Raw genomic sequence first — 14,046 nt, forward strand, 5'->3', positions numbered from 1 at the left:
GTCTCTGAAAACTGCATGTATTATTCTTAGATACCTCTAACAAGTCCAGAAAAGGGGCCTTCTAACTTTTGTTTTTTTCAAGATAATGAAAAGACTATACTGTACATCCGGATTGTTGGCTTACTGGTTTGTAGAACATCCATGAATTTTAATCATGCTTCATATAATAAAATGTAATTTAATGGACTGCATTTTGGGACGAGACTGCATTAAGAAATGTTCTAGTTAATTTTTGGGGGCACGGTTTTATTTGGGGGTCATACAATTCCATGTGCACACATTTAGCTGCTTCACATGAACATGCAGTCACATTTCAATGAAGGGGAGACTGTGCTTGGTCACCTGAATATTGAGATGGAATGCTTGAGTTCTGGTGAATACTTACCCTCTGCACACTGACAAACTTCCCCTGTGCATAGAGTGCTAATGAATTGTGGTTTATTGGGTGCTGCATAAAAAGCTGTGCATCGGGTCTCTGTGGGGACAAATATTTTAACAATAGCACCTTAGTATTTATATGGCATGAACATATTTAGTAGCACGGTACAATAGAGCTGCAACCAAACTAAAGAGAAACAACAGATTACATGAGATAAAAGGAATGAACAACCTGGTTGTGAAAGCTTAAAAAAAGTTGAGAAAGAGACAGATTAAAATGTTTAGTGATCAATGTGCCTTTAATTTATCTCTGATGCTACCTGGCTCATAGAAATCATAAGCAACGGCAGACGAAGGCTGGAGGAGGGAAATTCGAACTTTCTGAATGGCTTCAAAAACCACACAGTCTTCCACAGTATCTGGGACCTGAGATATGTCCAGAGAGACAGAGAGAGATTGTTAATACAGTCTGCAAAGGCAAATAGCGAAAATAAGAAGTGGGGAAACAGACCAATCATATGTTATCATATGTTCAATGCGGGATCAAGGGTGGGTGCAGCTGTCATGGGGACCCCTTATTCTAAACTCTTCTTCTAAATGCCCCAAAAAATCCAAACTCCATTCCCTTCTACTGCCAGCCTTGTGGGTACAAGATTGTAATAGTGGAGGAAAGAGGTTTCAGCTTAGGGCCCGTACTTATCGAGACAGCTCCTATAAGCGCATTTTTCCCGGTCTTCATTTCTATTGATATCTGCGAAACGAACCCCCACTTTTCCGTTTACTGTTATCCCCTATATCTACCCTCTATATATCCCTTGGCTGTAACTTTAACTTACATTGTCAAAATACAGGACAACTCTCCCGGGGTGGCTTTCATAGTGACTGATGTAGCGTTCGTTGCTTCCTTTCAGCTGCGAGACACAGAGCACTCATTACAAGACATGTAAGAATTCCAGGGAAGGTGAATAAAAACACAGAAATAATTTGAAACAAAGCACAACTGTGTCTTATAGTAATAAATTTCAGGATGGTGACGGTTTCTAAGTAAAAGGCACCATGCTCAGTAGATTTTACCAGGTTACGTAGGACTTTACAGTGACCCCGACCACTATGAACGATGGAAAAGGTACAAAAAACTGTAAAGCATGTTTTCTTCAAATACTGTCAACTCTTACCATATCTAGATCCTGTGTGTTGGGTTCAAAACCACTTAGCATTGTAATATCAACAACAGCCATTCCAGAAACATGTGCGTCTGGCTTTTTCCTGAAATAGAGACAAGCAGGGTTAGAGAAAGGGATGGGGGTCACGAGACGCAAAAGAAGACATAAGGCAAGAGATAAAAAGAAATACAGATTTCACCATTCTTTTTGTCAAACTTTCAATGAACGTTTGTTTTATAATAAATGGATATTTCCATTTTTTAAACTTTAAAATGTCAAGATACCTCAAGTTAAATATAAAATTCAAAAATTTATGTTTGTAATAATAATATATTGAAAAGTGATACTTAAATAAAAAAATAGCCTTCCCATTACTCTCTGTGCTCACCCAAAATACCTCTTCCCATTGTTCTCTCTAGCTACGTTAATGTGAAGCAACTTTGCATCAGTTTTAATAGCACCATTCTTATGGCTGTATAAGAGGCAATGCATGAATAAAATTCTACCCCAAACTTAACGTGTTATCCTGTTCTAATGTTTGCCCTGCCTTACCCATCATATTCTCTTGTTGATGGCTAAATATAATGAGGTCTCTCAATCTGTCTTTTTCTCTCCTTTTCCTTACCACAAACACACTTTGTAGGACACCTTTGGGTCATTGGCTTTTGGTTGAGACGCCTCTCTCCGTGCTCTTGTACGCATGTCGTGCCAAGCGAGGTCTCTCTGAGCTCTAGTTCGCTTGTCCTGCCAATCGATGTTATCCCTGGGCTCATCCGCCAACTGCTCCCCATAGTCCTCATATTCATAGTCCTCTGTACTTTCAAACACTGCGGATGAAGAGATACAAGGGGATATAAGCAAGTACACTGGAAATACAAATAGTAATATGCTGAAAGACTAGAGGTGTGGTTTTAGGTCGAGATTTTAGTTTTACTTTGGTTGTTGCATTTACTGCTGATAGTTCTCTATTCTCATTCTGTTGTTATGTTTGCATATTCCCTAGTGTCCAGGCTATTAACAAAGCAGTAGATAATAAATTCTAAATTGAACACACTGTGCAATAAAGGACATTTAAACATTAGATCTATCTCAGAAAAGTGTAGACATAAGCAGAGGTTGTGTGATAAACAAAGTGATTTAACTCCCAAATTGCAGAGAATTGAGCAGTAAGACTGCAGGGGCATGAACTATACACCCAAACTGCTTTGTTAAGATAAAGTTGTTTTGGTGGCAGTAGGGTCGCTTTAAGCCCTGTCTTGCTCAAATCCATTCAGCTCTTGTTGTTACTATGCTGCTTACAGGGCATGCTGCTTATCCGTGTGCTGTAAGGTGCAGCAAGAGCCTCATGCCTCTTGTGAGCCGATATGGGGGGCAGTCAAAACATTCAAACATTACAAATAGAGTAACAACTGCTTTATACTTTAAAGTCCCCTACCTGCATTACCATCCACTTCCTGCAATGTCACCTCGAGTCCCAGTTTTGAACAGGTCGATGTCTCTGTCTGCATGGCATTGTATGACTTCAGCACCTGAGAAAAGTCACACAAACATCACCATCAGGATCCAGGTCAATACAACCAGGCAGCTGTAAGCAATGATAACTGCACAATAGCATAAACACAAAATCACATCATCAAATCAAACAATGACACAATCGCAGAACCTTGTCATTGGTGGAGTTGGAATCTACGGTCAGATTATTTGGCTTTTGAATCTGATTATATGGCATAATTTGGTTCTAACACTGTAAGAACCTAGAAATTTTCAAAATTAGTCATCACACAGCTATGGGGGCTTGGACATGTCTATATCAGTATAGAATTAAAGCAGATTTCATTTTGATACAATATTGATTCATATGACATAACTCGGAGTCAGGGGAGGCCCACACATAAAAATACACAGCTGGTTCTCTCTCTCCATCTTCACATGCTTGATGTGACGGATGGTTTGGGGCAAGAGTTTGTTTAGTAAATACCTGGAGTTTAGTGATACTGCCATGTCACAAATATCAGCTTTAATCACTAAATCATGAATTCAAAATTAAGTTCAGAATTTAGGCCAAATGAGTTGATTTAGAAATATTATCCAAGCCAATGCTGTGTTCAGTTTGTATATTTTAGCCTTACATTTTAAATTCCCTTTGAATCCCTGGCAATTCTTACGTTAGTAATTAACCCTTTCATATACTATCTGTTGGCACGTGCTCTGTTGTTGCAGAGGTGTGATGGCATATACCAGCAGCCAATTTGCGCACGCAGATTCTAAAGCGGTGACAAGACCATATTCACAGGAGGAGGCAGTGTAGTCGTACAGCCTCATCATGCCTTACGTTAGCAGTGGGACAATTGGAAGGTGGCTGATACCCTGTCCTAAAATTCTTATCCGATGTGTTTCCTTGGATGTAAAATGAGATTTATCTAGCTCAATGCTCTGCAATGCTATCTTTTATAGCAAAGGATTCTGGGAAGGGGTTGCCCTGTATTGGGATATTCTATTTGTGGAATTGTATGATTTATAGTCTTCTGGTTTGCTTCTGTTTTTTTAGCCTTACTCCACATAATACCCAACTGTATAACTATGGAATTAATACTTACTGTTACAGTTGCTTTTCCCTTGCCAGTAACTTTTATTTCAAAGCTTTTTCCGAATGACTTCTGTATAAATAAATAAGGGTTAATATCTGTCAGTGTTTTTCTATCTCCAATGCTCGATTTCGTCATGTCCATTCCCCTCTGTTACGCTATCATTCCATTCCACACGTATTTGCATTAACTCCCGTCTGTATCTCTTCCTTCTATTGCCACCCCTCACTATTCCCTCCAATCTCTATCCAATCATCGTAACGCACCTTTGTTACTCTGCGTTTCTCACAATCATCAGTTTATCATTGTCTGTCCCAGTATCCCATTTACACCGCTCATCTTCTCCCCTCTTACCATCTCTTCCTCAATGCTGTCCTCATTCCGCAGATGGAATTTCTGCCTACGATCCTGTCGTTCTAATGAGTTTATTTCCACGTCTATAAAATTCTCATTTTCGCTGCTAGTGACAATCCAGTATTCGGAGAGAGCTTCAAGGGCCATCACGGTGTCCTACAGGTTACACGTAACGAAATTTGGACAGTTATTGCCTTCTTCTCGCTAAACCTCCTCCACTTCTTCTACAATGCCGATTCTCTGTACTATTTTTATTTCCTTATTGAACTCTTTATTTATTTCCATGTGTTTAATTATTTTAATTCTAATCAATGTAAATATAATAGCTAAAATCAGATACACGATCTATGAAACTGTTCTCATGCCCATGAAAATAGAGTATTTGAAATTTGTTGATGATAAATGATTTTTGCATGAACAAAAAATGAAGGATTTTAATCATGCTAACAAATCACAGAAAGGCAGACATTCAAGATGTTTGCAATTTAGTTTTTTGTTCTCCACAAATCATTTTCAGGCCTGTTCGCAAAACTGAGAATTGTGAATTAACAAATACATTTCAAGTTTTAGTTCAAAATAACTTTGCTGGACAAATAGCTGAATATATCTAGATAATGCCTATTTCACTGTGTTTCTGATATATCAGATTTATGTGTAATATATAAAATATTGGCCTTGATCAAAATCTACATGGGATATGTATGCCTGTATAGAGCGACATGCAATGTGAATTAAAAATGTAAATCTACAAATATAAATATGAAAAATTAAAGAACATCTCATAGTTACATTAAAGGGACACTATACGCACAGACCACTTAAGCCTATTGAAATGGTCTGGGGGCAGTGTCCCTGTCTCTCTTAGTTTTGCAATGCAAATCGTTGCAGTTTTTTAGAAACTGCAATGATAACATTGCAATACAAAGACTGCCTCTAGTGGATGTCAATCAGAGAGCCACTAGAGGCATTTCCTGGTAGTTAAGCGGCTTTTGGTTGCCTGAGGACATCCAGTAAAGTAAAATCTCCAATGCGCTTGGATGACGTCCGAGGAGGCAGAGTACCGATTCAGCACGGAGGGAGATAGGTGCTGGAATTGAGCTAGAGTCAAAACATTTGAGCTAGAGGGTGGGGTAGAAGAGGGAACACAACTTTAGGAATACAACTTTGTGTTCCTTACACTAAAGAATCGCATTAATTTAGCCATTGGACCTGTCACCAGTCAAAAGAGCCATCAGACAGTTCAGCTTCAAGATGAACAAAGGAAGTGAATAACTAATTATTGCGAAGTTAAAAGATAGTTAACTCTGTTGCGCTAGCAACACAGAGAGCAATTGCAGAAAACTGGGGAAGGGCAGACATCCCACCACTAAGCGCGGTACTACAAAAAGTGTAGGATGCAAAAAAGATGGACAAACTCTCTGCAGCGATACATGACAACATGATTCACTTCAACAAAATATGGGACTTTGTCTCTTCGAGCTTCTGCTGCCCACTTAGGGGCCAGGGACCAGCAGGAAGCAGACCTCCCCTCCTTTCCTTTCCTCCAAATGAAAGAGCACACAAATAACAACAGGTAAAAAAACTGATTTAAAGGACCAGTAAAGTCACTCAGACCACTTCATTCAATGAAACCCCCCCATTTCCCCCCACCATGCTCCACTTTTTGGTACTTTTTGGAAACACTAGGTAAATCTAGGTTCTTATACCTGCTAGTTGATCCCACTTGGCTGTTAAATGCATGATAGAAATTGGCAACTTTTAAATTATGTGAATTTTGTTTCCTTATCTTTAACAAACAGTGATTGATACTTTTTGCACTTTGAGATACAGGTATATTGAACGCTCAAAAAGTCTGCAAATTATTTTTTGAAAACACACAAGCACACATTTGCTAATTCTCTCACCATCATATTCCATTTTAATGTCTTCCCTCACCTGGGTTGACTTGAAGCCCCCACCATAATTCTGCTGTTCTGTTAGCCAGGTATACATCCTATGGGCAGAGGGCATATCTTTACGGAGTAGAGCAGTCAGCAGAGCATAGGCCGTGGTCTCTACAGCGAGGGCACTAGTTTTCGGTCCAAAATACATATCATTCTTCTCTGTGTTAAGAAGAATTGGATAACAGGCAAAGCGATAAATTAGAAGTGTGTTTCAACCTCTCAATATACTGTTAGAGGGAACAAAAATGTTGGGGGGACAAGAAAGCAGAATAAGGTAAGGCAAAGAATGGGAATTGGCATTAGAAAAATTAATCTCTTTATGAGAGAAAGGGACCCAAGTCAAATACTATGGGTATCAACTCTCAAAAAAAGATAAGATTACCCACATGAGAGATATGCAACTCAATGTAATCGATAAAAAACAAAAAATGGTATAATCTTTATTAATATTTACACAGTGAAGAAAAAACAAGTGAGAAAAAATTTGATTGTGTAAGGTGCCTTTAAATGGAGAAACCTAGGTAGTCTGCCTAACCCGTCTTGTATGTTAATAGGTAGCCTAAACATGCATAAATGTACTAATCCCTGATCAACCCAAATCAAAGGATGAATAATTATTTTAAAAGAACAGCTGTTCACCATTACAATGTTATTCCAAGTGGATGGCTAAAATTGAGCTATTTAGACAGAATAACAGCAGTCTAAGGAGACCAGGAAGATAGAGCAAGGCGTTTATTTAAAATATTAGAAGTTTTAGAAATATTCTTAACCCCTTAAGGACACATGACATGTCTGACACGTCATGATTCCCTTTTATTCCAGAAGTTTGGTCCTTAAGGGGTTAAAATTCAAAATATTTAGAAATATTAGAACAGGTAAGAATTCAGTAGAGGTAAGTATGTCAGTAGAGATCGATTAGTGACATTTGATTATAAGGAGCAGGAGGGTAGGAATTTTAGATAGTACCTTACCCCCACCTTTATAATCAAACCAGCCCCACTCAAAAATGCTTAATCTGCAGTAATTTGTTGGTTGTAATTAGAAGGAACATGAGGGTAGGGGTCTATAATGGTTCCACACCCACACCTCAATAAACAACAAAACTCTAGTTAGAATACCAAAAGTAGAGAGAGGAAAACCACACAAACCCTCAATTTTAAGCTGGATCAAAAGAGTATAAGAAAGGTATCTGGGAGTAGTACAAGTAGTAGCTAACCTAGATAGATACTGTGTCCAAAAGACACCTGAACCAGGGTGAAAGCATACCACATAAAGTCCCTATTTTGATACCTGTCTGTAAGCCTTATAAGATAGACCTTCCTCTCATATTAAGGCATCTAAGTAAGTCCCTACCATTGTGGATGGAACAAATAAATAATAAGCCCCACACGAGCTTCTCTCTTACCCACAAAGTAACTAGCTGCTTCGAGGCAGCACTAAGAAATATAGCCTCTACTGTGCATACTCGCAGGCTACCTAGGAAACCCTGTTAAAATAATAAGAATAGTAAACCACCTAGAATTGGCATCATCCATGACGCGCGTTTCGGCGCTATGCTGCGCCTTTGTCAAGAGTATAAAAAGGCAATTGGCATGAGTTATACTGAAAACACAAATTAAAATAATAACTTCCAAAATAACATATTTAGGAGTAAAGAAGAGGCACTGGGGGTAGGGGGATAAATAATAGGTAAATAATACAATAATATGGGGGGCGGGGCCGGACCGCCAAGCTGGATGGCAGCATGCAAGCTGAGCTCCTGCAAGCCATCAAACTTTATGCTTTGAATTCAGGTTTTCCAGCTCCAGAACCAATCACCAGCGGCGGTCCACTGAGCTAAACGGACACTGGATCCAGGGTGAGGCTGGCTCACCGAGCAGCAGGCCCCTGGAGGAAAGGGCACGGATGCCCCAATCGAGGCCTACTCCGGCGGCAAGGGGGGCAGACGGCCGCTGCCCTTCTATCCTGCCTAACAGAATCCAACCTGGGGCCCAAACGAGCGTGAACGAGGCCCCGTTCCCCCCCCCCTCTGGACCGGTGGGGGTGATCCCGGTCCTCACCCCGAGGCCCTGACGAAAATATGGCGACTGAAGCTGTGGGGCCTAACAGCCAGGCCCAAGATGGCGGATGCCATGTGCACAGAAGACATGGGGAGAAACAACTCACTCCCAGCGCTCTCAGCCGACACTGTAACCCCTGCCTTCAGACCCTGCCCAGGGAAGCGAGACAAGCACTCCGCATCACGGCTGCAACACCAGGGAAGCCGGCGAACGGCTCAGAGTGCGGCAGGGCTGGACTGGACTGTGTTTTGCTGCCTGCTCTAGTGGACACTCACCCACTGCCGCATGAAACGGACGGAGCAAGCACCGGACAGCAACAGAACTCCCCCTGTCTTGGAGGCCCAGCAACACCACAACGACGGCTCCCCACAGAGGCAGCACTGGTAGCTTCTAACGGCCGGGGTGAAAACGGCATCAAAGCGACATCACAAGACCCAGCCTGAATATCAAATATGATCAAACTACACTAGCCTGTTTGTAAAACTACTGCTATCTAGATGCATCAAGCGACCTTTCATACCTAGCAAGTATTCTGAGCATAAACGTAACCTTGATAAAGAAATTAGATGTGTATGTTTAGCTTAAGCAAATATGCAAATCTTCCCTATATCACTTTCTTGGCTCCCTCATGTCTCAAACTTGTTTAACCCTTTAAGGACCAAACTTCTGGAATAAAATGGAATTATGACGTGTCAGACATGTCATGTGTCCTTAAGGGGTTAAAAAAAATAAAAAAATAGTGCAGCATCTCTTGACTATCCGTACTAACCGTTTATGCTGATCCCATGTGTTGTATAAGTCAGTGTTTATGCCTGTAATTTGCTCTGCACTCAAAAATAAAGAATTAAAAAAAAATAAAAAATAATACAATAATATGCTTGATATAAAAAATATATTAACCCCTTAAGGACACAACTTCTGAAATAAAAGGGAATCATGATGGAATATTTATGTAATGTGTCCTTAAGGGGTTAAAGGGACACTCTTCTGCCCCCCCCCCCCCCAAAAGTAAATTCAAAAAACTGTTTAGTAGATATACCCTGTCACGGGAGATGGGACTCCTCGTACGTGTTCCCTTAATAATTGTCTAATGTTTCCCTGCATTCAAATGGAATGGTTCCCTTCTGTTCGGTTACCGAACAGATTCTGTGTGGTCCCTTGTTAACACCTCATAACCCCCGACCACACCTGTGTGTTAACCACAAAACAAGCATTCCCTGGGTGGCCGCCATTCGTATATACGAACGCACGTGTGCTAACAAATGGTGGCCATTTTGGTCTCCCAAACGTGGGCAGCGGTACATGGTCGTCGACAACATGGAACTGTATACAACTACGCGAGTTTGCAAACCCCATGGAAACTTGTACCCCTGCCCGTTCAACTCGACCAGCTAGGAGAACGGGGGAAACATTCATTTCTTAACAGCCAGGGGATGCGTTCGTCAGTTTGTTCGTATGGAACTCCCGAAAGTGACCGGCCAGCCTGACCAATTCTCTGGAACTGTTTTGGGCTACCACGTCATGGCCGGTCGGGCAAAACTTTGCACGAACATAACTTTAGTTTTACTAAACCAATCTGAGCAATTTTTAGATATGTTGTGCGCTCAGATCGGGGCTATTCAGAATTATTTTCCTATGCTGTTTTCATGTATTTTTGTGATATATAAAAATTGTATGCAAGCTTTCCTATTTGAGAGATAATTGGATTAGCCTAAATTGAGCTAAACTATCTCTCAAACACAATGGCTTGAGGGAAGGAAACCCCTGTGATTTTGTTCTGGAAACCCCAGGCTAGGGGCACTGCATAAAAAGCCGAGTGTGGCCTAATAAAGTTCAGATTGCTTCTTTTCCCCAACACGACTGGTTGCATTCATTTTATTGGGAAACTCTACACAACAGGAATACTTTCACTATATTCAGCACATCTGGAATTAGGACTAGTGGAGGATTGAAGGAATAACAGTAACAGACTCACGAACCCGTGACATACCGTATATACTCGAGTATAGGCCGACCCGAATATAAGCCGAGGCCCCTAATTTTACCCCAAAACAACTGGGAAAACGTATTGACTCGAGTATAAGGCTAGGGTGGGAAATGCAGCAGCTACTGGTAAATTTCTAAATAAAATTAGATCCTAAAAAAATTATATTAATTGAATATTTATTTACAGTGTGTGTATATAATGAATGCAGTGTGTGTGTATGAATGCAGTGTGTGTATATGAGTGCCGTGTGTGTGTGTATGAGTGCCGTGTGTATGAGTGCAGTGTGTGTGTATGAGTGCAGTGTGTGTATATGAGTGCAGTGTGTGTGTATGAGTGCAGTGTGTGTGTATGAGTGCAGTGTGTGTATATGAGTGCAGTGTGTGTGTGTATGAGTGCAGTTTGTATGAGTGCAGTGTGTGTATATGAGCGCAGTGTGTGTATGAGTGCAGTGTGTGTATGAATGTAAGTGTGTGTGATGCAGTGTGTGTTTGTGTATGTGTTGCAGAGCCTTGGTGGGGGGTGGGCATTTTTATTATTATTATTTTTTAATTATTATTTTACATTTTTTTGTTATATTATTTATTTATTTTTTATTTTATTATAATTTTTTAATATTATTTTATTATTATTTTATTATTATTATTTTTTTTCATCCCCCCTCCCTGCTTGCTACATGGCAGGGAGGGGGCTCTCATTCCCTGGTGGTCCAGTGGCATTGGCAGTTCAGTGGAGGGGGCTGGCAGGAAGCACTTACCTCTCCTGCAGCTCCCGTCAGCTCCCTCCTCCTCCGCGCCGTTCCGGTCAGCTCCCAGTGTAAGTCTCGCGAGAGCCGCACTATGACCCCGCGGCTCTCGCGAGACTTACACTGGGAGCTGACAGGGGTGCTGAACGGACCGGCGCGGAGGAGGAGGGAGCTGACAGGAGCTGCAGGAGAGGTAAGAGCTCTCTGCCAGCCCCCAGTCTGTATTATGGCAATGTAAATTGCCATAATACAGACATTGACTCGAGTATAAGCCGAGTTGGGGTTTTTCAGCACAAAAAATGTGCTGAAAAACTCGGCTTATACTCGAGTATATACGGTACCCCAAGTAAAAACATGCATGTATTTAATTAATAATTTTTTAATTGGGGTGTATTTATAAACCGCTTGCAAGAGCTGTAGATCTCCTGTCTGTAGCCTTTGCAAGCCTTTCCCTTCTTCCCCAGCCCAGACTTTCTACTTCCCAATGCAGCTCACTGAGAAGTCTTTGCAAGGCCTGTGCTCTGGGCAATTGCTGCCTTTTGAGTTTAGCTCCACGGAGCTAATCAACCAGGAAGTAATAGAACCAATTGTCTGATTGACAGCCAGGGTGTGTAACATGGTTAATTTATAAAAGTGTCAATTTCTATTAAAATCGGCACCCTTTGTAAACTGAGAAAGCTAAATGCTTTAAACAGAAATGTCCCTTTAAACAGAGTAGAATGTAAAAATGTAGGAAACTGGCAACTAATAAAGTATCAATAAATAAAAGGATGCATGCCAACTATTCTTACTTCATGGTTCCATGAAAGCTGAAAGGAGACATGCATCCATCAAGTTCAGCCTTTCTCACATTTGATCATATACCAAATAATCTTTATTGCTTAAAGAATAAAACATGTACAATAATCACGCACAATATTATAACTACAAAGGTAACCAAGGCTTAAATACAAAAGCAATTGCCATTCATTTACAGAAAGCCTACCAGAGCTGGACACATGAACACAGAAACCCTCAACATTTCAACATCAAAGAACGTTCCTATCCTCAGAGAATAGGGATAGGAAAAGGCATTAATTTTAGGGTTGTTGTATGAATAGGTTGTGGTTTGGATATACCCAACATTTTGGACAATTTTAGAACTCTTTAAAGGTCTGCAAGTTGTGTTACTTACTGGGATCTCCTTGTTGGTGAGACATGAGGATCATGTAGGCCTCGTCTCTCAAAACGGAATCATGAGAGGTCAGTGCGAGCGCATACGCAGTGGTAGCGATGGGATATGGTTCCGTCAAGGATTTCAGTTTGGTACGTAGGTATTCTATCGCTTTATTTATACTGGTCTTCTATGAAATGCAACAAAGAAAAGTGGATAAAAAAAAAAGACTAGAAATAACAGGAAATTGGGAAAAACAGGAGAAAAGAGTGATGGAGGAAAATTAGATAAAAAAAAGAAAAATAATAAAGAATGATGGAGATCATAGATTATTAAGGAGTAAGAGTCAGTTACTTACTACGTTTGTGCTGTCAGAGAGAGCACTCAAGGAATGGTAAAGAGATACAGTAACGTAAGCTGTGAGAGACACCTCAGCATTGGTACCACTAACGCCACCCTGGAATGAAAAAGGCCAGTTAGTAAAGGGACGATTGGAGGATGGCACTCTAGTTGAAATTTGCTGGGAAAAAACAAAAACGAGACAATAAAAAAGTAGGTTTCTAGAGGGGAGGCAAGTTGAACGACCTACATGCTGAGGCTGGGAATATGGGCTGATATCGAATGTTATATACTCAACTCTGATCTTTTGCACGGTGGCTTCTGCGCAAGCCACGCGGTCATGTTACTTTTGCTATGCCTATTTTCTATGAGCATACGGTAATTCGATAATATAGCTGTACAAAAACATAAAATCCTCGATGGGAGGCAAGTTGTTCAGAATGTATAAAACGATTTATCTTATGGGCTGATGCCAATTCTTCTGTTTATAAGTTTGATTTATATTGAGGCTTCTGCGTAAGCCAAAAGGTTGTATTATGCTTGCCTTACCTATCGTGTGCAAAAATAAAGAATTTAAAAAAAAAAAAAAGTAGGTTTAAGGGTAAGCCTTGGCATCATAACCACTACAGCTTATTATTGTGCCATAATGTGCTACAACAAATGCTGGACTCCTCATTGTTAGCCACTTTGTAGTAGTTATGGTGCCACAAGCCCCCTTATTACATTCATTAGAAGTTAGTGATATAAAGAGGAGAATAGTCAGGAGGATCATGGTAAATGTCAAACCATCCAAAACCAGGTTGTCTACCGATTATGGGACAGGCACAGGGCACACCAATACTACTGCCCATTTAACAGAGTTATCCACTCATCAGCCACATGCCAATATATAAAATTGCAGGTTACAAATTATTTAGTGAAGTGTAAAGGCTGCATTACATGGGGGGACTGGGAGTGCGAAGGCTGCATTACATAGAAACATAGAATGTGACGGCAGATAAGAACCATTCGGCTCATCTAGTCTGCCCAATTTTCGAAATACTTTCATTAGTCCCTGGCCTTATCTTATAGTTAGGATAGCCTTATGCCTATCCCACGCATGCTTAAACGCCTTTACTGTGTTAACCTCTACCACTTCAGATGGAAGGCTATTCCATGCATCCACTACCCTCTCAGTAAAGTAATACTTCCTGATATTATTTTTAAACCTTTGCCCCTCTAATGTAAGACTATGTCCTCTTATTGTGGTAGTTTTTTCTTCTTTTCATAGAACATAGAAACATAATGCAGCCATAAACACTGGGAAGCATGCGCGATCGTTTCACACCGCAGACCAGCGCGG

At 40.6% G+C, this 14,046-nt stretch overlaps 1 protein-coding gene across 1 annotated transcript in view; it reads right to left on the reverse strand.

The window, feature by feature from the left end:
• LOC134572506 (complement C4-like) overlaps positions 1-14,046 on the reverse strand; it is a 52,508-nt gene that overhangs the window by 3,176 nt on the left and 35,286 nt on the right. Inside the window, exons 27-37 of the mRNA XM_063431505.1 lie at positions 12,724-12,822; positions 12,387-12,555; positions 6,416-6,582; positions 4,481-4,636; positions 4,139-4,198; positions 2,977-3,070; positions 2,167-2,368; positions 1,554-1,644; positions 1,215-1,289; positions 699-804; positions 386-475 (exon numbers count right to left, since the gene is read on the reverse strand). Of these exons, the coding sequence (XP_063287575.1) occupies positions 386-475; positions 699-804; positions 1,215-1,289; positions 1,554-1,644; positions 2,167-2,368; positions 2,977-3,070; positions 4,139-4,198; positions 4,481-4,636; positions 6,416-6,582; positions 12,387-12,555; positions 12,724-12,822 (1,309 nt within the window). The remainder of the gene's footprint in view (positions 1-385; positions 476-698; positions 805-1,214; positions 1,290-1,553; positions 1,645-2,166; positions 2,369-2,976; positions 3,071-4,138; positions 4,199-4,480; positions 4,637-6,415; positions 6,583-12,386; positions 12,556-12,723; positions 12,823-14,046) is intronic.

Source organism: Pelobates fuscus, chromosome 9, assembly GCF_036172605.1.
Source record: "Pelobates fuscus isolate aPelFus1 chromosome 9, aPelFus1.pri, whole genome shotgun sequence".
Classification (NCBI taxonomy): domain Eukaryota; kingdom Metazoa; phylum Chordata; class Amphibia; order Anura; family Pelobatidae; genus Pelobates; species Pelobates fuscus.